A 21,582-nucleotide genomic window follows, 5' to 3' on the forward strand; every position below is an offset into this window, starting at 1 on the left:
CTTCACAGTCTCAGCAGTAATTAACGGAGATAATCATGGGTAAATATTTTAATCTTTAAGTTGAAACGCTAGTCGATTTCACATGAACTGGTCAAAATTTCGGCGTTGTATTGAATTTAATCAATAAACATGCACACGTGTGATAGGGTAGAAGCACACGAAGCTTGACGTGTGTATTAGCTAGACTACCGCAGATCTCTTGTCCGCTCGCGCGGGATTTGCAAGGGATTGATTATGTAAATGTATACACAAATCCCAGTGGCCGTGTTTGCAGTTTTATAAATGTTTTATTTTAAACAATATAACTATTTTGATGACATGGACAAGATCTCAAAGAACACCTTTTATAAAGAGAGCATAACCAACATATCTATGTATTATTTTTGAATTATGAAGCTAAAACAGATTTCATCATTAACAGGTTAATCTTTTTTTCGTTGACCTCAAACATTATTTCTGTAGTTTTTAGAACATTTTAGACATACAAACCCACCACTGATCTATGTCTGACTATGCTTCAGATGGGAATAATAATGCTTTCACTAATTCTTAATTTACACTCTATCGTTTAAATCAATTTAAGGATGAAAAAACGTTTATGTGTAATCGACATTCAAACAATTCGTTGTGTTTGCGGTTAAATAAAACCATGTATGCAAGACGCGAGTCTTGTGTATTAGATCACCGCTGCTAGGTAGTCCAGCCGCGACCGATCTCCTCGGCCGCGGGCAAGGGGTGAGTTACGAAATGACACACACAGCTCAGAACCCAGGTACATGTAGATTTGATAATGAATAAAATGCATTACATACGTATTATTTTTTTAGACTTAGATACCCACAATTCATATATGTCTGACGATGTTTCAGATTGAGAATAATATTGCTTTTATATTTCTTAAACACTCTATCAATTACTCTTAATCAATTTAAGATGAATAAACTTTTATATGAAATCAAAATTCAAACAATTCTTTGTGTTTACGGCTAAACAAACCTATACAAGATGCAGATCTTGTGTATTAGATAACCGCTGACAGCTAGGTAGTCCGGCCGCGACCGATCTCCTCGGCCGCGGGCGAGGAATGCGTTACGTAATGACACACACAATTAAGAATCTAGGTAGATTGTAAATGCTTGCAGTAAAATGACTAAACTATATTTCATAGAAGTTATTTTTTTAAAAATCCAGTGCATATATTTTACTGGAAAAGAAAAAGATTGTTTATATTTTCTCGTTCTCGTTTTTCTTAAGGATTCTCCACTCGAAGACCTAAACAGAAATGACTAAAAATAAAGCTGTAAGAAAAACATGCATAATTTAAAAAAAAAAAACGTTCTCTAATGAATTGAAGCATTCCGTATAAGCTGGTACACTTTCAGTTGTTAATTTATGTCATTTGTGCGCACAAAGACTATTCGTTTACTTGCAAAATGAAAACAGGTACGTGTTAACAAGACAGCTTTTTACACTCATATTACGCAATACCGGTACAAAATAATTTTGTAACGACATTATTAACATCATAATAAACAACTTTTCCAGCGACAGCTATATCAATATATTAACCATTTGGGAGTTATAAAGCGAAGACCTTTAAGGGCTCTAGGCCCCTCATTAAAGGGGCCAGCCCTTTTTCAATGGTGTCAAGTGAAAGCCCTTGATATTTTGCACATTTTTTGTTCTGTATGTGTTCAGAAAAAAAATTAAACTAAAAAGTTACGAGACAAAAACACGACCAAAAATCAGCATTTTTTAAAACATAAAATTTAAATTAATTTTTTGAAACTTTAAATGGGAAAAATCATAAAAACAAAACTCGGAGGACAACGTTCAAAGTATCTATTTTCAAGATTTATGACTTTGAAACACATGCCATGGATGGTTTCAGAGCCTTTGCGTGCACAGGAATGTCTATAATTTTTTGAAAAAGGGGAATAACTCGGCACCCGAAGTGATGATTTCAATGATTTTCAGTTGATGTTGAGAATTTGTAATTTGCAATGTACCCTGAAAATTTGAACATAATAGAACAACAAACAAGCGAGATATTTGAGTTTAAAAAACATCTAGAAGAAAAAAAAGAAAAAAAAGAATTACCAACAGAATCAGTACAAGGTCTTCCGTTGAAAACGGAAGACCTTAAAAACAGACTGTTTATTTTTACAATCTTATTTTCTCCATAAAGGGAAACATTTCCGGGAAAACGGGGTTTTTTTTGGGGGGGGGGGGGATTATATATATAAAATGTCGGCACTCGATATACATAGCATTAATGTCGACACGTAGGAAAATTTACTTTAAAAGCTTTTTTCCAATTACAATTCCCAATTTTTTACAATAATAAAACTATATACTTGTTAGGACCGGCTCATACAATCGCCGACGCGACATGTCACAGAATGACAACTGGCGACAACTCGTCGATATTACATGTATTTACTCTGAAGTGAAAAATCACTTCTCAGATTATTTTTTTCATAATCAGTTAATTAAAACATGGCGAAACGTCAATAGGAGCGAAACGTCCCATTAACCGCTTAACCATGTTAACCACGTGGCGCTTCCGTTTAGAGTCTTGGTAAAATGGGTAGCAAACCCGGGCCGGGGCAAAATAAAAGCCGGGGCAGATCGAGATTTTTCAATTTATGTCGATAATAATTAACCAATGTTATTGAAATTTTTAGGGATATGTTACAGACCGGTATATTTGTATTCGCTGCAAATATCGTTCAACAACAATGCGCATTTTGGAATTTATTGACGATTGTTGATTTCCAAGTTGGTAAAATGGGTAGGCAAACCCGGTTCGACATTTTATGGGTTTGTGGACTTATTTAAGGAGAGACTTAATAAAGTCATGTTTCATTCCATTAAAACATATGAAATACTAGTTAGAAAGTGACATTTATTGAATGGAAAGTAATCATTCAGCGATTATTAATAGATTTTAAGAAAAACCGGGTCATTAATTAAAACCGGATCCGATCATCCGGGACAAACTCAAAAATTCCGAAGTGAGGAAGTTAGGGTATCAGGAGAAAACGTACCCAGGAGAAAACGTACCCAGGAGAAAACGTACCCAATCTCTAGGGTACGTTTTCTCCAGGAGAAAACGTACCCGGGTACGTTTTCTCCAAGAGAAAACGTACCCTGTGAAAATCATATATTACTACTTAATGGTTTTTAATACTTTTAAATACTATTTTGCATAATAAATATACAGAAATGTAAGAGTTTTATTGATATACGAATTTAATACTTTATGAATTTAAAGGGGTTGGACATATTCAATAATTTTCAAATGCTACTTTAATGCATATTTCAATGCATAGAAATATGGAAATATATTCATTTTATGAATGATATCTTAATAATAATTGTAGCAACTTTTATTTTAGTACGAAATAATGACCTGTCATAAAGTGTTATCAGTCTACTTCTTCTAATTATCCATTTATCAGTAGCCTTACCGATTTGAGTTTCGCTATGCGAGATCCCCCGATTTTAATTATAGTGATAATCAATTAAATACCTGAACAGTTTTTATTATATAATATTATGTATTGCCTCCCGGCTCAGGAGGCAGAAATATTCACTCTCCACACATTATACATGTCAGTGGCGTCGGAAGCAAATTGACCGTTCAATGTTACATTTCGTAGTATATATAGTTTCCATATATATGAATCAACAAATATTTAAAAGATTTCAGTGGACTTGGTTTGATGCAAACTTTGTTTTATAGATAAATTTTTTAAAAAAATGTTAAAAATAACGCGATATAGATCTACTTCTTGAGATACTCATCATTTAGTTCTCCAAATGAGATTGCAATAAAAACTAATTATTTAACGGTTTCGTTTAATTGTCGACTAATTAAACTGCTCAGGCCATATTCGTGTACATGTATGTGTATGTTACAAATTATTGTCTTAATAATTTAAGTACGTGACTATGCATTTAAAACAACAGCAACAAATGTTCATTGTATATTTTATTTTGTTTCATTTAAGAATATCTATGAAAACCATTATTTATTATTTTCATAGGGTACGTTTTCTCTTGGAGAAAACGTACCCGGGTACGTTTTCTCCTGGAGAAAACGTACCCTATAAATTGGGTACGTTTTCTCCTGGGTACGTTTTCTCCTGGGTACGTTTTCTCCAGCATTCGAAGTTAGCTATCCCAAATATTATGACATTGCCCAGCTTTAACCGCAAGGATGTATCATCATTAGAGCCTTAATTAACAATAATTTCGAAAAAAAAAAAGTGATTTATATATAATCATTATAAATTTTACAATTAATAAATGAATATTTTTATATATTATAGTTTTTGAAAATCTAAACAGAACTTATTATTTAAAAGAGTGATAATACAAATGAATAAGCATGCTGAAGGTTTTATTTGTGTTTATTTTTATTTTGTAAGAAGGTACTGTTATTTTCGTGGTTAACACGTCGTGCCACCAGGGCACAGACTCGGTTTGCCTCATAAAATAAAAAATATCTTACAAGCACAAATGTTAGGATAAAGAGAGAAACAATTGGGAAATTATGTTTAACATATCCGTATGTGTGAGAGGTGGATGCACACTTTGGACAGTTATGAATATAAAACAGGTCACCTGAGTTTGTTACACCTGCACATTTCTGATGATACCGTTGCAGAAAACAGAAAATAAATATCCATGTGGGATAATATTGAAACGCAACTATTACGGAATTATCAAGTTTGTCCCGGGTGATCGGATCCGGTTTTAATGACCCGGTTTTTCTTAAAACGTGTTATTAATCGCAGAAATATCAATTTCCTTTAAAGAAATCTATATTTTTTAAATGTATTTCATATGTTTTAACGGAATTAGACATGAATTATTAAGTTTCTTCTTAAATAAGTCCACAAACCCGTAAAACGTCGACCCAGTGTTTTGCCTACCCATTTTACCAACTTGGAAATCAACAATCGTCAATAAATTCCAAAATACGCATAGTTTTGCAGCAATATTTACAGCGAATATAAATATATCGGTCCGTAACATATCCTGAAAATTTTAATGAGATTGGCAGATTAATAAAGAAGAAAATTATAAAATCTCGATCTGCCCTGGCTTTTTTTTTTTGCACCGGCCCCGGTTTGGCTACCGATTTTACCAAGACTCTTTTGTTGAATCGGAAATGACCTCAGAGTTTAAAAGATGGAGGAATTTGATCTTGACAAGCGGATATTTAAGGGTTTAAAAGACAACCCGGGACTTGATATGCTTAGATTTGCTGTTATCAAACTAGAATCTTGTAATGGGACGAAAAGTATATCATTTTCAGAAGTCACTTGTGAATATGAAGTGTTGAGGAACAAAACAAACCGACGGCCATGTGTTTTTCCTTTTACATTAATCTTCAATGAGGGAGTTTCTTTCTTGGAAAGTTTGGAAAAAGGAAGCAGTGATGACATAAAAAACATGGAACCTCACATGAAAGAAGCTGTTTTACGCCTTAATGCATTTTACAAATCTATAGGTGAGAAAAGGAATTAATTAAGTAATCAGTCAGGACTGTGACTGAAATCTATCAACTGATTATTGTCATTTCAACTAACTATATAATGTAAACATCTTTTTATTTTTGTAAATACGACATGTTTTCATCATAATCATATATCCATTCCCAAGTAATTACATTATCCTGCCATGGTCCCAAGTTCAGTATCATAGGATGCAATGTCACATTGTATAGAAGTATACATATATTGATACAATAATGTATGAAATTAACATATGATTATCAAACAATTTTTTAGCATATGCAGTCTGTGCAAAAAATTTTTTTGACAACACAGGACATTCGGTCCTTTGTAATCAATAAACACACAGGACCGAACAAAATTTTGTCAGACCGAGATAACATTGACCTAGAGTTTAGTAAAAATAACTTGAACTTCTATCCCGAGCAGATTGTAGACAATCGCTGACCAGAATTTACTCCGTCATGAAAATGTCACATACTAAATTTCTGTTTGCAAAGTTACCCTGTCTCCAAAATTGGATGACGAATTTGATTTTGTCTTTATGTTAAATTTCTTTGAAATAAGGCTGATCTTTATATTCTTTAACACAAATAATGACGTATATATACATCCCTGCACAAATCATTTATTGTCTCTAATTTTATTTATTCACAAGGAAAAAACTTGATCGTTTTGATTCAATTTGATATTAAAATGATGATCTGATTTCTTTCTCAAACCCAACATGTTGGGTTAGCACACAGCAGGGGTTTTCCTACTGTTTTTAAACTGGGTCCAGGGTCCTTGGAATTGGGAAAATTGACGTGTTAACTGTTCAAATTGGGAAAATTGCAAAAACATATTTATCTAGTTTTATTTGAGGACCAACCTATGACAGAAATTTATACTTTATGACTTCTCCCCCACAGGAATTAGTGAGAAGTTTGGAAGACTTACTTTATTTTATGATGTAACAATGATATATACAGATTTTAAACCTAAATTTTAAATAAGGCTGTTCAAAATTATTTCTATGTTTAACATAACCTGCGAGCGTAGGTTTCGGCAAAATTGTCGTTTTGAAAAAACGAACAAATCCGGATTTGTAAACGTCGTTCTTTGGGTTTTCATTTAGCGACATAATTCTACATCCTGCATGAGAGAAAAACATGCTCAAAAACAGCATCGAAATATTCATTATTCATAATACGAAGAAAATGAGATTCTCCGCCACTATCAAAGTTAAAAAAACATTTAAAAACGAAAAATGATGGATCAACACATGATCGAAGTTGACAGTAAACATCTTATTTCAAGATTGTATGATGTCGGTTGTCAAGTCATAGAGCCTGAACCATGCTGAATCAGTCTGTCCATCTGTCTGTCTGTGCGTCTGTCTGTCCGTAAACTTTTTACATTTTCGACTTCTTCTCCAGAACCACTGGGCCGATTTGAACCAAACTTAGCACAAAGCAGGTTAAGGGGACTCAAGTTTGTTAAAATGAAGGGCCACGCCCTCTTTCAAGGGGAGATAATTAAAAATCATTGAACATTTGTTGGTATTTTTCAAAAATCTTCTTCTCAAAAACCATTCGGCCAGAAAAGCTGAAACTTGTGTGGAAGCATCCTCAGGTAGTGTAGATTCAAGTTTTGTTCAAATGATGATCCCCAGGGGTAGGGTGGGGCCACAATGGGGGGGGGTCGAATTTTTACATAGGAATATATAGAGTAAATCTTTAAAAATCTTTTTCTCTGAAACTGATCAGCCGGAAGAGCTGTAACTTGTGTGGAAGCATCCTCAGGTAGTGTAGATTCAAGTTTGTTCAAAAGATGATCCCAAGGGGTAGGGTGGGACCACAATGGGGGGGGGGTCGAATTTTTACATAGGAATATATAGAGTAAATCTTTAAAAATCTTCTTCACTGAAACTAATCAGCCAAAAAAGCTGTAACTTGTGTGGAAGCATCCTCAGGTAGTGAAGGTTCAAGTTTTTTTCAAATGATGATCCCCAGGGGTAGGGTGGGGCCACAATGGGGGGGGGGGGTCGAAATTTTTCATAGGAAAATCTTTTAAAATCTTCTTCTCAGAAACCGATCGGCCAGAAAAGCTTTAACTTGTGTGAAAGCATTCTCGGTTAGAGTAGATTCAAGATAGATAAAATCATGATCCCGAGGGGTAGGGTGGGCCACAGTGGGGGAGGGGGTTCGAAGTTTCTCATTTGAATATATAGAGAAATATCTTTAAAAAATCTTCTCAGAAACCGATTGGGCAGAAAAGCTGCAACTTGTGTGGAAGCATCTTCAAGTAGGGAAGATTCAAATTGTTCGAATATGATTTTGACAAATTTTAATCTAGACTATTTGAAGACTGAACTGACTAAAGTTAGAGCTCTCCGGCTTCTAGACAATTTGTGTTTTAGAAGATTTTTCCCTATATATTCCTATGTAAAAATTTGGCTTCCCCACTTCCAATTGTGGCCCCACCCTACCCCCAGGGATAATGATTTTTCAGGAGTAGGGTTGAGCCACATGGCAGGAGGGGGGGGGGTCCAATTTTACAAAGGAAAACATTTAAATTGTTCACAAAAACTCAAATGTTTTTATATATTGTTTTACTTATATGCAAGCATTTTGACATATTGTTGATTCTTTAAAATTGTTTAGACTCTGGCCCCTGGACAATTCTTAGACCTCACAAGGGGTTCAAAGTTTGATGTAGGTTTATAATCCATATATAAACAGTTGTTTAAGTCTGATCATCTTCTCAAGAACTGCAATGCTCAATATGTGATATGACTGTAAAATCACCCTGTTACAAAGGGGCTCAATGATAAACATAAGAATACTGTAAATTCCTAATTAAACGCGAGGAATTAATATCCGCGTAAAATCACGAGAGGCACATCTCGCGGATTTTAAAATCTCGCTTTTATTTTTCTGACAGATGTAAACTAAATGAAACTGTGATGAAAATTTGGTGTTTGCGATTTTATATTCTCACGATTTGATGCAAAACGGTTGATTCGCGGAATTAAGTACTCACGAAAAATAAGGAATCTACAGTATGCAGGGGAATTTTTTTTATACAGGATCTATTATATGACATTGTTCAGATATTTTGTATATGACTGCATAAAGCTGATTTTATTATGTCTGTTGTTGCTCAGGTGAGCGATGTGGCCCATGGGCCTCTTGTTTGTAGACAGCGTTTCATGTCAACCGTGTAGCATCTTGTGTAAACTGTGCAGTGTTTGTTCAAATGATGTACCTAGTGTAAAACCATTTGTGTGGCGTACATGTAACGTAGTACATAGCACATTTCAGGGTATGTAAATAAACTTAACAAAAAAAAAACTTTATTATTTGTAGAGTATAACGAAACCTGTCTGAAAAAAGTCTTTGACATGAAAGTAAAAGGTGAAGAAATGGCAGCTACAGAGACGGATATAAGCATTACACTTGCGGAGCACTTGCTAGGAAAGTTAGCTCCTGGAGAGTCCTACAAAATTGATAATAAAGCAAGGGGAAAGAAGAGCTGCAGGTGTGGATGTAAAGTGACGCCTGTATTTGATGGAACAGGAATAGGTACGAAAAAACAGTTATGAAGGTACTTTTATCATTGAACAAATTTAAATAAATGAGAACATGTGTAATAGTCATACACCATGACAATTGGGACAAGACAATGGTGTCTGGCAAGTGATATATTATTTAGTACCGTAATTAAGTTTTTCCCCCTTTTTGTGGAAAGACCTATTAGAATTGTTCTGTTTATTTAAGTTTTCCATCTGCAACAGAAGATATTTCTACTATTATTTTCCTTATATTTCCTTTTATAGCTTATCTGAACCAAATGCATTAAGTGAGCTTTTCTGTTTACATTTTGTCCATTGTCCATTTATCTAGCTGTCTGTTAACTTTTATGACCAATTACCGTATTTTCCGGGGCATATGTCGACGTGGGGCATAGGCTGAATTGCTCATTTTCAGACAAAATTCAGCAAAAATCCTTGGATTTCTTATTAATTGAATGAATTCTAAACTAATATTTGTACTAGCTACTATATACATGTATATATATATATATATACAAGGGCCCATTATAAAAAGAATTGGAGAAAGGAAAAAAAAAATATCAAGACTTGCATGTACAATGCAAAAGAAAAATATTAAACACATACATTGAACAATAGAGTTATAAAATTTAAAAGATGCTATTATTTCACTTTACATTGTTCATTATGAAAATAGATTGTCTCTCTGAAAACAGCATCATAAATGTCACATCAGTCCATGGAATGAATAGATGAAATGAATAAGTCATGTTTCACATAATCACGAAAGTCTTTGTATTGGTTCTGTATTGGTTCTGTATTGGTTTGTTGATTTGCACTTGGTTTTCTTTTGTAATTTGTACTGTTTATTGGATTTGATGTCCTCAGACAGGAACTGCAGCAAGTGGACGTCTCCACAAAGAATTTCTACCAGTAACTGGGAAAAACTGCAACCTGGTTCATGATCATGACATCCCCTGAGGGAGTTCCATCATGATAAACAATAAGTCATGACATCCCACCAGTAGGGAGTTCCATCATGACAAAAAAAAGTATATAATTATAAGAGCTATAACATCCCATGTTTGCTATAGGAGTTCCATTATAGCTTATATCAAAGGTGTTCATGGGATTGGAAAAAGGATGGCATCGGTTTATGTTGACATGGAATCTGCAAATTTGGGCATAGGGCAAGGCATGATAAATGATCAATCAGTAAGCACAACCACAAGAAATCAACATGTGACACAACGGAACTACCTATTATTGATTACTTATAGAAAAGAAAAATAAATAGCAATAGTATTTTAGATACAAAACTTTGGAAAAAATGAATTAAGATTTCAAGGTATAAAGAAAAATTGTTCTGATGGAAAAAGTAAGTTTACTTGATACTAAGATAGAGCATTATGCCGTTCCCCAGCAGTTTAAGAAACTACAAGAGTTTCCGCTGGTTCATAACTTACACGCGTTCCAACTATAATACTAGAAACTCCTCAAACTATTCTTCGCCTTGATGTAGATTAGAAGTTTTTAACAAGTCATTTTTTCCTGACACTATTCGTAAGTGGAATAGTCTGAGTACTAATACCAGGGAAGCTACTTCATTGAGTATTTTTAAGAAAACACTACAGAGCGATTATACAAAGCCTCCTAAGTATTTCTTTTTTGGTAAAAGATTTTTAAATATCATTCATATGAAATTAAGGCATAATTGTGTTCTCAATTATGATCTTCATCGATGTAATATAATAGCCAACCCAATGTGTTCATGTGGAAATTTAGAAGATGCACATCATTTGTTCTTCGTTTGTAAAAAATATTCATTATAAAGACGATCATTTATGTATAATCTTTTATCGTTGAACTTTTTGAATATAATTGATGTACATTTGATACTGTGGGGTGACAAAACTTTATCTTATGATGAAAATGTAAAAATATTTAAAGAAGTTCATACATTTATACAAAAGTGTGGAAGATTTACCTAAGTTTTAAATGTAATTGCATAACTTTCTTATCCATCTTAATTCTAATTTTAGATTTGCACAGTATTACAGTATTTCATCATTCAAAACTAGTGATTTATTTCTATTTCATTAAGTGTACTATACCTGTTATAAATGTTAACTGGCATTGTATGGCACTGTAATATATTATGTACAACAAGGAGAGGACTCTCTAAGTTTTTGGAACTTGTGTCCAATCCTTTTGACATCATTAGTCAATAAAATATCTTCAACTCAACTCAACACAGACGTTCTAATGCTATTCAGTAAATTAAACAAAATTTGGAATCTTTAAAGAAAAACAGAAGGGAGAATTATTTTAAAATATTGTAAAAAAAAAAAAAAAAAAATTTGAGTTGTGTATATTTATCCTGGGTCCTTTGAATTTGATGATAATGCGCTGCAGTCACATTACCTAGCACTATGTACAGGACACAGAATAAATATCAAATGACCTAATTGGGAAAATATAATAGAGTGATTTTTGAAAAATTAATTTGTATTCAGCTGAGAAATTTAGAGGTCTGCATTTGTATGGAAGAGTTTGACATGATCATAGAGTTTTGTTTTGAATGCTAAAATGCCTTCTGGAGAAGAGTGACAATTTTTCAAGAGCCTGGCTTTTGAAGGAGTAAGATGATGCATGAAAAGTGTTGAAGAAGACTCTGGATACAGGAAAGTATTGGGTGCTGTTCCTGTTTATGACCTCGTATCCTTTCCCTGATTTACAGTCACTGATTTCTTGTTCAAGTTTTTTGAAGAAAGGCTTAAACAAATGGCTTTGAACCTCATAAGCGTACTTTCCATTTGTAGTAGATCCATCATGATTTTCAAGATAAAACATGATATGTGTGCCTCTGCGGTCAATGGAAGCAGTGTAGATCTCTTGTTGACTCTTGGGAGGGAGTGAAAGGGCTTGTACAGATTGCTGTTTGTTAAAATGTTTTTTGTTGGGTCGCTTCCTTTTCTTTCCTTTTGCATTATAGAGGGATATAGTTTTTAGCTCAAGTGAGCTATTCTGATCACATTTTGTCTTCCGTCTGTCTGTAAACTTTTCACATTTTCAACATCTTCTCAAGAACCACTAAGGCAATGTCAACCAAACTTGGCACAAAGCACCCTTAGCCTAAGGGGATTCAAAGTTGTGAAAATTAAGGACCAAGCCCTTTTGCAAAGGGAGATAATTAGAAATTTATGAAAATTTTCGAGAAATTTTAAAAAATCTTCTTCTCACAAACCATAAGACCAGGAAAGCTGAAACTTGTGTGAAAGCATCATCAGGTAGTGCAGATTCAAAGTTGTGAAAATCATGACCCCCGGGGGTAGGGTGGGGCCACAATGGGGGGTCGAAGTTTTACATAGGAATATATAGAGTAAATCTTTAAAAATCTTCTTCTCAGAAACTACTCAGCCAGGAAAGCTGAAACTTGTATGGAAGCATGCTCAGGTAGTGTAGATTCAAAGTTGTGAAAATCGTGACCCCCAGGGGTAGGGTGGGGCCACAATGGGGGGTCGAAGTTTTACATAGGAAAATAGAGAGTAAATCTTTAAAAATCTTCTTCTCAGAAACTAATCAGCCAGGACAGCTGAAACTTGTGTGGAAGCATCCTCAGGTAGTGTAGATTCAAAATTGTGAAAATCATGACCCCCTGGGGTAGGGTGGGGCCACAATGGGGGGTTGAAGTTTAACATAGGAATATATAGAGTAAATCTTTAAAAATATTCTTCTCAGTGACTAATCAGCCAGGAAAGCTGAAACTTGTGTGAAAGCATTCTCAAGTAGTGTAGATTGAAAGTTATGAAAATCATGACCCCTGGTGTCATATAATATTTTGATACCGCGAAATATATTATGCGATATTATGAACCCGGGTTCAATATATCGCTGCAGATATTGAACCCCCCTATAAAATATTGAACCCCTGGTTCAATATATTAGGCTGCGATATTTTGAACCCCCCTCTAATTTACATTGCTTTTGGAGAGGGGCTTCAAAATATTATGGCCCAGATATTTTGAACTTCCCTCTTATTTTCAATGCTATTGGAGAGGGGGTTCAAAATATTATGGCTGCAATATATTGAACCCCCCTCCAATTTCAAATTCCCATTGGAGAGGGGGTTCAAAATATTATGGCTGTGGTATTTTGAACCCCTCCTCTAATTTTCAATGCTATTGGAGAGGGGGTTCAAAATATTTTGGCTGCAATATTTTGATCTCCCCCCCTCTAATTTTTATTGCTATTGGAGAGGGGGTTCAAAATATTATGGCTGCGATATATTGAACCCCCCTCCAATTTCCAATTCCCATTGGAGAGGGGGTTCAAAATATTATGGCCGCGATATTTTGAACCCCCCTCTAATTTACATTGCTTTTGGAGAGGGGGTTCAAAATATTATGGCCGCAATATTTTGACCCCCCCCCCCCTCTTATTTTCATTGCTATTGGAGAGGGGGTTCAATATATTATGGCCGCGATATTTTGAACCCCCCTCCTATTTCCAATTCCCATTGGAGAGGGGGGTTCAAAATATTATGATCGCGATATTTTGAACCCCCCTCTAATTTTCATTGCTATTGGAAAGGGGGTTCAAATATTATGGCTGCGATATATTGAACCCCCCTCCAATTTCAAATTCCCATTGGAGAGGAGGTTCAAAATATTTTGGCTGCGATATTTTGAACCCTTTCTCTAATTTTCAATGCCATTGGAGAGGGGGTTCAATATATTATGGCTGCGATATTTTGATCCCCCCCTCTTATTTTCATTGCTATTGGAGAGGGGGTTCAAATATTATGGCTGCAATATATTGAACCCCCCTCCAATTTCAAATTCCCATTGGAGAGGGGGTTCAAAATATTTTGGCTGCGATATTTTGAACCCCCCTCTTATTTTCATTGCTATTGGAGAGGGGGTTCAAAATATTATGGCTGCGATATATTGAACCCCCCTCCAATTTCAAATTCCCATTGGAGAGGGGGTTCAAAATATTATGGCCGCGATATTTTGAACCCCCCCTCTTATTTTCATTGCTATTAGAGAGGGGGTTCAAAATATTATGGCCGCGATATTTTGAACCCCCTCCAATTGTCAATTCCTATTGGAGAAGGGGTTCAAAATATTTTGGCCGCGATATTTCGAACCCCCCTCTAATTTTCAGTGTTATTGGAGAGGGGGTTCAAAATATTATGCCTGTGATATATTGAATTGTTGAAATTTGTAATAACGCATTCTGTTTGTAGTGTACATTCATCTTTGTTGAAATTTGGATGGAGCACATTGCTTAGTATAAAATAGGAAAAAATATGGTTCCTTTAAACAGATGTATCTATATTCTACTAAATTGTCGATATTATTTGTGTGGACTTCATAATGTTGCTTTGACAAAAGTTATAACTATTGATGCTCAGATTAGTGATGTGGCAACTGGGCCTCTTGTTTTTTTTATTCCAAGATATTAGGCCATCTTTAAAAAAATATTTGTTTGGAATATTGTCGCCTGGAGGTTTCTAAACCCAGGAGGGAGGGAGTGATTACCGTATTTTTCCGACGATTAGTCGGTATTTTTTTTCTCTGAAGCAGAGCACCCGACTTATCGTCTAAATCGACTTGTCTAACGCTTGAGGTCAGAAAATTGTTAAAAATAGCATTAAAAATCTTGGTTTTAATCATCTTGAGTTGGCTGTGTGCTTGGAAATTACCTTGTTGAATTCATCGTTCATCTTTATTAATTATCGTTTTCACTCATTTGTTAACACCAGTATACATTATAATAACGGTAATTAAAAAAATGGTACATGTCTTTAATCAATTAAAAGTTTTACCGTTCCGTTTTTATAAACACATCGTCACATGGTTCCATATATGACACTAATGGGAAGATAACATTGCGCAGTAAAATTAAAACCAAATTTGAATGGAAAAAATTATTGCAGTAAGTCCGGGGAATGTTTTTAAGTTTTATTATTTCATTAGTAAAGAGTTGTTAGTGAAAAGTATAAATAAGAAATATTTTATGGTCAAATTCAATTTTAAAATACGTAATCGGCAATTATCAATACTAATGTTTATACAGTAGGCTGACATCGGTTGTGCTATGTAATAATCATTCCCTAAGACTAAGATCTATACGGCGTGTTCACTCCCTGTGTATATAAAGAGTACCGTTATAAGAGTGATTAAAGTTCATTGATTAATTATTGTCCAATTCTTTAATTGTTGTTAAATAAAAATTTTAGGAAACGTATGTATGTCGTATATCGTCATTATCAAGTCGTACAAATGATCGATCTATTTCTAACAGTGTCTATGTAAAACAATAGCGTGTAACTACATTACTGTATACAAAGTAAACAAGTTTCATCAAATCATAGTAATTGCTAAGCTTTCTGCACTTGAGATCCCCCTTTGAAGTCCGACACGAGACAGGTGCATGCTTCTGACACCGGAAATTGTTAAACAAACATTGACCACGCGCCGAGTCAACAGGTGGCTGGTTACGTAATGGCGAATACACTGGCGATGGTCAGAGTGGATAATTATTTTAAGGGAATAAAATATTTCTGACAAAGTAAGTTTAGTTTACTCTCATACAACTTGCATAACACGCGATATCGGGAATTGTTTACAATGCAAGCGACTTTATAGATGTTACCGGTATTTGAAAATATGATGCATAAGTATAAAGCGTAATTGTTTAAATGTCAATCATTAATAATAATTGGTAGCAATATCGGGGACATCGTGGCATCATACACTGATAATGTTACTGCAGTTTTATATGCCATTTAGAAGTGATAAGATCGACGTATCGTCTGAATCGACGTATCGTAGGAATTTGTTAAAATTTTGGCTAAAAATGAGCAATTCGACTAGTCGTCCGCATCGACGATTCGTCCGAAAAATACGGTATATTTATACCCGCACTTTCTAAAGAAAGTTCGGGTATATTGTTGTTGTCCTGTTCCGTCCGTCCGTCCGTCTGTCCGTCCGTCTGTCACGTTTTACTTTCTCAAACTGCTCTTACATCGTATAAACTAGCAATCTGAACTCTTGGAGTTTGATTGGGGGTGTCATGTTGTTTTGTAAAATGGTTTCAAAAATTCTCTGGTAGTCCTGGGGGTCAAATAATTGGTAAAAAATGATGTTTTTTCACAAAAAACCTTCTTCCTCGAACTCCTCCTACATTTTCAACAATAGACAAATCATCTTTTGGAATATGTTTTGGGGTATCCTATAGATGCGCAATAAGGTTTCGGAAATTTCAATTTTGCCCTGGGGGTCATTTGGTGGCTGAAAAATGACGTTTTTTTACAAAAAATCTGGTTTAAAAAACGTCATTTTTTTTTTGCAGTAGCAAAATGATCTTCTAGAATATGATTGGGGGTGTCATTTTGAAGTGTGATCAGGTTTCAGAATTTTTTTTTTCATCACAGGGATCAGTGGGCAACAAAAAATGACGTTTTTTTGCAAAAAAAGTATGGTTCCCGTAACTCCTCTTACAACTTTTGGAGTAGCTCTGTCATCTCTTGGGATATGATTGGGGCTGTCCTATAGATGTGCAATAAGGTTTTAGAAATTTTAATTTCATCCAGAAAGTCAAATAGTAGCAGAAAATTGACATTTATCACTCCTAAACAAAACCTACATCCCAGAACTCCTCTTATGATTTAATGAATAGACACATCATATCTTGGGATATGATAGAGGCTGTCCTAAAGATGTGCAGTAAGGTTTTAAAAATTTAAATTTCATCTAGGGAGTCAAATAATAGCAGAAAATTGACGTTTATCACTCCTAAACAAAACCTAGATCCCAGAACTCCTCTTATGATTTAATGAATAGACACATCATATCTTGGTATATGATAGAGGCTGTCCTAAAGATATGCAGTAAGGTTTTAAAAATTTAAATTTCATCTAGGGAGTCAAAAAATAGCAGAAAATTGACGTTTATCACTCCTAAAAAAACCTAGATCCAAGAACTCCCCTTATTATTTAATGAATAGATACATCATATCTTGAGATATGATAGGGACTGTCCTATAGATGTGCAATAAGATTTTGAAAAATTTAATTTAATCCTGGTAGACAAATAGTAGCATGAAATTAACATTTATCCCATGCGCAGATCTAGAGGGGGGTCAGGGGTCCAGATCCCCCCTTCAAAATTCAAATTTCTTAAAATTACATTTAATTTATAAAATTGCCAAAAAAAATGCTTCGGACCCCCCTCACCACCCCCCCACCCCCCCCCCCCCCCCGGCAAACTCAAATAACTGTTGCCCGCCCCCCCCCCCCCCCCCCTTCCCCTGGAAAAATTTTCTGGATCCACATGTATCCCTACTTAGACTTTAAATAAAATGACGGTGTTTTTCTCTTAAAATAAAAAAACCTTGCATTTATTTTTGCTTAAAATTTAAAAAAAACCTTTCATTTACACTTTTCTTAATTGTTGAATGATGTATTAAAATTAAAATATAATTTGGGGTCTAAAAGTTTTATAAACTGGTAAAAAATGATTTTCTTAAAAAAAAATCACATTACACCTTGCATAATTGACAAATGATCGAGATGATCAGAATTAGTTAAATGTTACACATGGAGAGAGACTCATCACGAGAAAGCATGGAAACACCAGAAGGAAGAGAGAGAGAGAGAGAGAGAGAGAGAGAGAGAGAGAGAGAGAGAGAGAGCTAAAACAGATACCATGTAATGGTTCGGACTGGGGTGGTGGGGTTGATTATGGGTGCTGATTCTGATATGTTAATCAAAGTAACAAAAATTATAAAATATACATGGATAATTAGAAAGATAAAATGATTGGTATTGTAATAGGGTGCATTTTATGATGATAATAAAATTCATGCATTATTCATATTTCATCAACATCATCATCTTCATATCCTACATTTCATTTATATTTTACATGTACATATTTAGAAACAGACTATTATCCCTATAACTCCCTGTCTTTTATGCACCTATCAAGTAATTATTATTTAATTATCTATTCTAGTGGCTTCTGATATTTTATAGCCTTAAGGCATTTCACCTGTATGGTCACTTTAATACATGTGCACATGATCAGGTGGTTTACTATAGCCAATAGAATCCTTTAATTTCTATATCTGAATAAATGAAGAACCCTTAAATGGACTTGTGAATCTTTGGGACAACCCACTATCACAGTATCATTCACCTTTGGACTTAAAATTGAGTCTTTTCTATAATATGTTTTACGGTGCGACCGTTGGGGCGAGCGCAGCATGTGATCAAACAATGAATTATGACAAATCAATAAAAATAAAATTAACAACGTAAATAAATTTTATTGCAAAATAAAATAAAACATACCTATTTTTCAGTAAATTTCCATTATCCATAGTTTATAAGATTTCATATGTTATAAGATTTGTTATTTATTTATTTATAAGTAGAACAATAGTTTAATTTCATGCAGATACAATGTTGTTGAATAATAAAGATTTTAAAATAAATGTTCATTGCACTGTATCGTGATTGTAACGTCAGTTCATCCCCTTCTTTGCAGTCGACATTTTTTCTTATTCATTATTAATTATTTTTAATTTACGCTTAAAAAACCAGCAAGGCGTGTGTGAATAGAAAATTCGGACTAGTTGCACATTCATTCAACGGATTTTAAAGAGCAAAATAAAATAAAACATATCTATTTTTTCAGTAAATTGTCATTATTCATAGTTTATAAGATTTGTTTTTTATTTATAAGTAGAACAATAGTTAAGATACAATGTTGTTGCATAATAAAGATTTTAATATAAATGTTCATTGCACTGTATCTCCTCTTTTAAAGTGAGTGTAACGTCAGGTCATCCCCTTATTTTGCAGTAGACATTTTTTCTTATTAATTTTTAATTTTTTTTTTTTTAATTTACGTTTGAAAATATTTCCTTATCACATGGAGTTGCCCCCCCCCCCTTTGGGATTGGGAGCATGTAATAAATGGGAGTGAAAATAAAGAAACTATTGAACTGCTAAAGAGCTAAAGGATTAGAATTTTCATGATTTTAAGACTTTTTGCTTGTAAAGATTTTTGGGATGAGGCTGCCATCCCCCCCCCCCCAACTTTAAAAAAAAAACGATGCTACGTGTACGTTCCTGGAAATGACCGTAGTTATAATGAATAAATTAAATGTGAGCATTCATCCAAATGAGTGCAAGTTACAACTGTTTCCTATATCTGAAGAAATGTCCTCATTCTTTAGCTTTGCAAGATTTGAGAGGATTTTGGTAATATTTCAGCAGATTTACAATGACTTCAGTTAGAGTAATTTCCCCTTATTGTGACGTCAAAGTTCACGTTTAAGTGTCGTCTGACTCTTTAAAACTCCCCTGAGAAATAAAAGTAAGCGAAGTATACTGTTTTATTTACTTAAAAAGCATGATGTTCTTAAAATTACACATCTTATATGCTTCTCAAAAGTTTTACTTTGATTCTCGCGAGAACGCGAGGACTTGGAAACCATTGGTACTATGAATTGTGGGTCAAAATTTACTGACGCCGAAAAAATCTATCGGATCAATGTGCAAACCTTTGTGACGTCACTCGATTATTTTTGATTGAGAGTGTACTGAGGTGAACTTTAGAGGTAACATTGACTGTATGTCGTATGTATACATCGTTATTGTTTTGATTGTCTTGCTGATTCTCGTGAGAGTGTGAAGTGATAAAAATTGCCATGATTACAGGGAACTACTGGGACGATTAAAACAGTGCATTACTGGTCCGATTTACTGACGCCAAAAAAATCCGTTGAATGAATGTGCAACTGGTCAGAATTTTCTATTCACACACGCCTTGCCGTTAGAGCTTGCTTCGCGCCGGCGCTGCGCGCCGGCGAGCTGCGCTCGCTATAAAAAGGTACTAAATTATAGCATACTATTATATATACATGTAATACATGTTGTTGAAAAGTAACAGAATTTTAAAAAAAATGACTGAAAACTGCAACATTGATTTAGGTTTAAAAAATGTGTATTACTACATTTATAGAAACATGCATTTATTTCTTCTGAATTTATGCTAATTTAACTGATTAGGGGAATCCAGGTGGACACAGGTATATTCTACCTGTACCCGCTTATAGGACCCCATAATTGCCTAAAATAATTAGGTGTTTGTTTTGGTGAGTAGCCGTTCGGGGAATAAACCATCAGAAGTCTTATTTTCTGCCTATTATTCAAGTTAAAATTAATAACAATAAATGATTAAAATTAAATGTTTATCCTCCACACCCCCCATCAGATTCGGAGTCTTCTTTAATACATTCTAACATGTGTACAGTAGCAAATTTTAAATCATTTCTTGATTGGTATTTTCCTCTAGATGCACATTAAGATTAAGGAAATTGCTTTTTAATTCTTATTGATAAGATAAACAAAATGTTATATGTATTCGGGGCAATTGTAATCCTAAACAAAGCAGGGTCATCAATAGGCTAGAAATTACCCACATGGATCAAACACTATACATATGAATAAGATAAAATACTTTATTATATCCAGTTCTGGAATTAGTCAGGGTGTCTCCAAGGGGGCATAACCTATATACAATTTGATGCACACAAAGAGCAAGAATAAATATGGTTTAGGGATGGGGGATCTCAAAAGTTAAAAATTATCAAAGTATATCATCATTTCCTATTTCAGAGGCCCGGGTAAGGGGTGGTTTAAAGACAACTCCTGGGGGTCATGTACTTACACCATTTGATGCATCATAATGATTTTAGAAACAAGAATATAGTTGGTTTAGTGGTGGGGATCTCAACAGTTTTCAAGATTAATGGTATTTTCCTGTTTCATTGGGTCAGAACAATCCCATAGGGTCATGGCCTACATTTTATTTGATGCATCATAATACATTAAAAAAAACACCCTTTCCTCCCTATTAAATAAAACTCATATAGACATGATAAGTCTCTACACTTATTTTAATGTAATACACAAATTTAATACAAACTGTCACAGGGTCAATATGGGGTCAACTTAATATTTAAGTCTGACAAATGAAAAAATAACTTTTGCAATTAAAATGACAGAAACTGTACAAATGTGATAGGATAGGTAACAATTATGAGCTTATTTAGATATTTTAAAAAGATGATGATACAGTATGCTGGCAAAGGGAGATCACCTATTTAGAAAGTGAAAGTAATACTTATGTATACCGGCGTCTCATAATATTGTGCGAGTACTACATGTATTATGCTTACCTATATTGGTCAACATCATAATGATAATCCAATTAGAGCACAATATGAATCCATTAATTAGCTGATCATCACAAAAGAAACGTTTATGCATGTTAATTAATCCTATTCTGCACATGGAAAACACATACCGTTATGTACACCACGTGAAACCCATCTAACTGAAGAGCTGGGTAAAACTAGTACCCGGTAATGCGACCTGTAGACCTGTGTTGTGTACGTAACTTCGGACAAAGATCATTTTCTTGTAACATGCATGTA

The 21,582-nt window shown here is 34.3% G+C and overlaps 1 protein-coding gene across 3 annotated transcripts in view; it reads left to right on the forward strand.

The window, feature by feature from the left end:
• The first annotated feature begins 5,171 nt into the window (after nt 1–5,171).
• LOC117684913 (uncharacterized) overlaps nt 5,172–21,582 on the forward strand; it is a 65,528-nt gene continuing 49,117 nt past the window's right edge. For 2 of the 3 annotated variants that reach the window (XM_066083802.1, XM_066083801.1), the window contains exons 1-2: nt 5,172–5,524; nt 8,879–9,094. In XM_066083802.1, the coding sequence (XP_065939874.1) occupies nt 5,203–5,524; nt 8,879–9,094 (538 nt within the window). In that variant the 5' untranslated portion in view covers nt 5,172–5,202. Of the gene's footprint in view, nt 5,525–8,878; nt 9,095–9,951; nt 11,311–21,582 lie in introns of those variants that run through there. The other variant, XM_066083803.1, reaches the window with a different exon arrangement.

Source organism: Magallana gigas, chromosome 5 (genome assembly GCF_963853765.1).
Source record: "Magallana gigas chromosome 5, xbMagGiga1.1, whole genome shotgun sequence".
Lineage (NCBI taxonomy): Eukaryota > Metazoa > Mollusca > Bivalvia > Ostreida > Ostreidae > Magallana > Magallana gigas.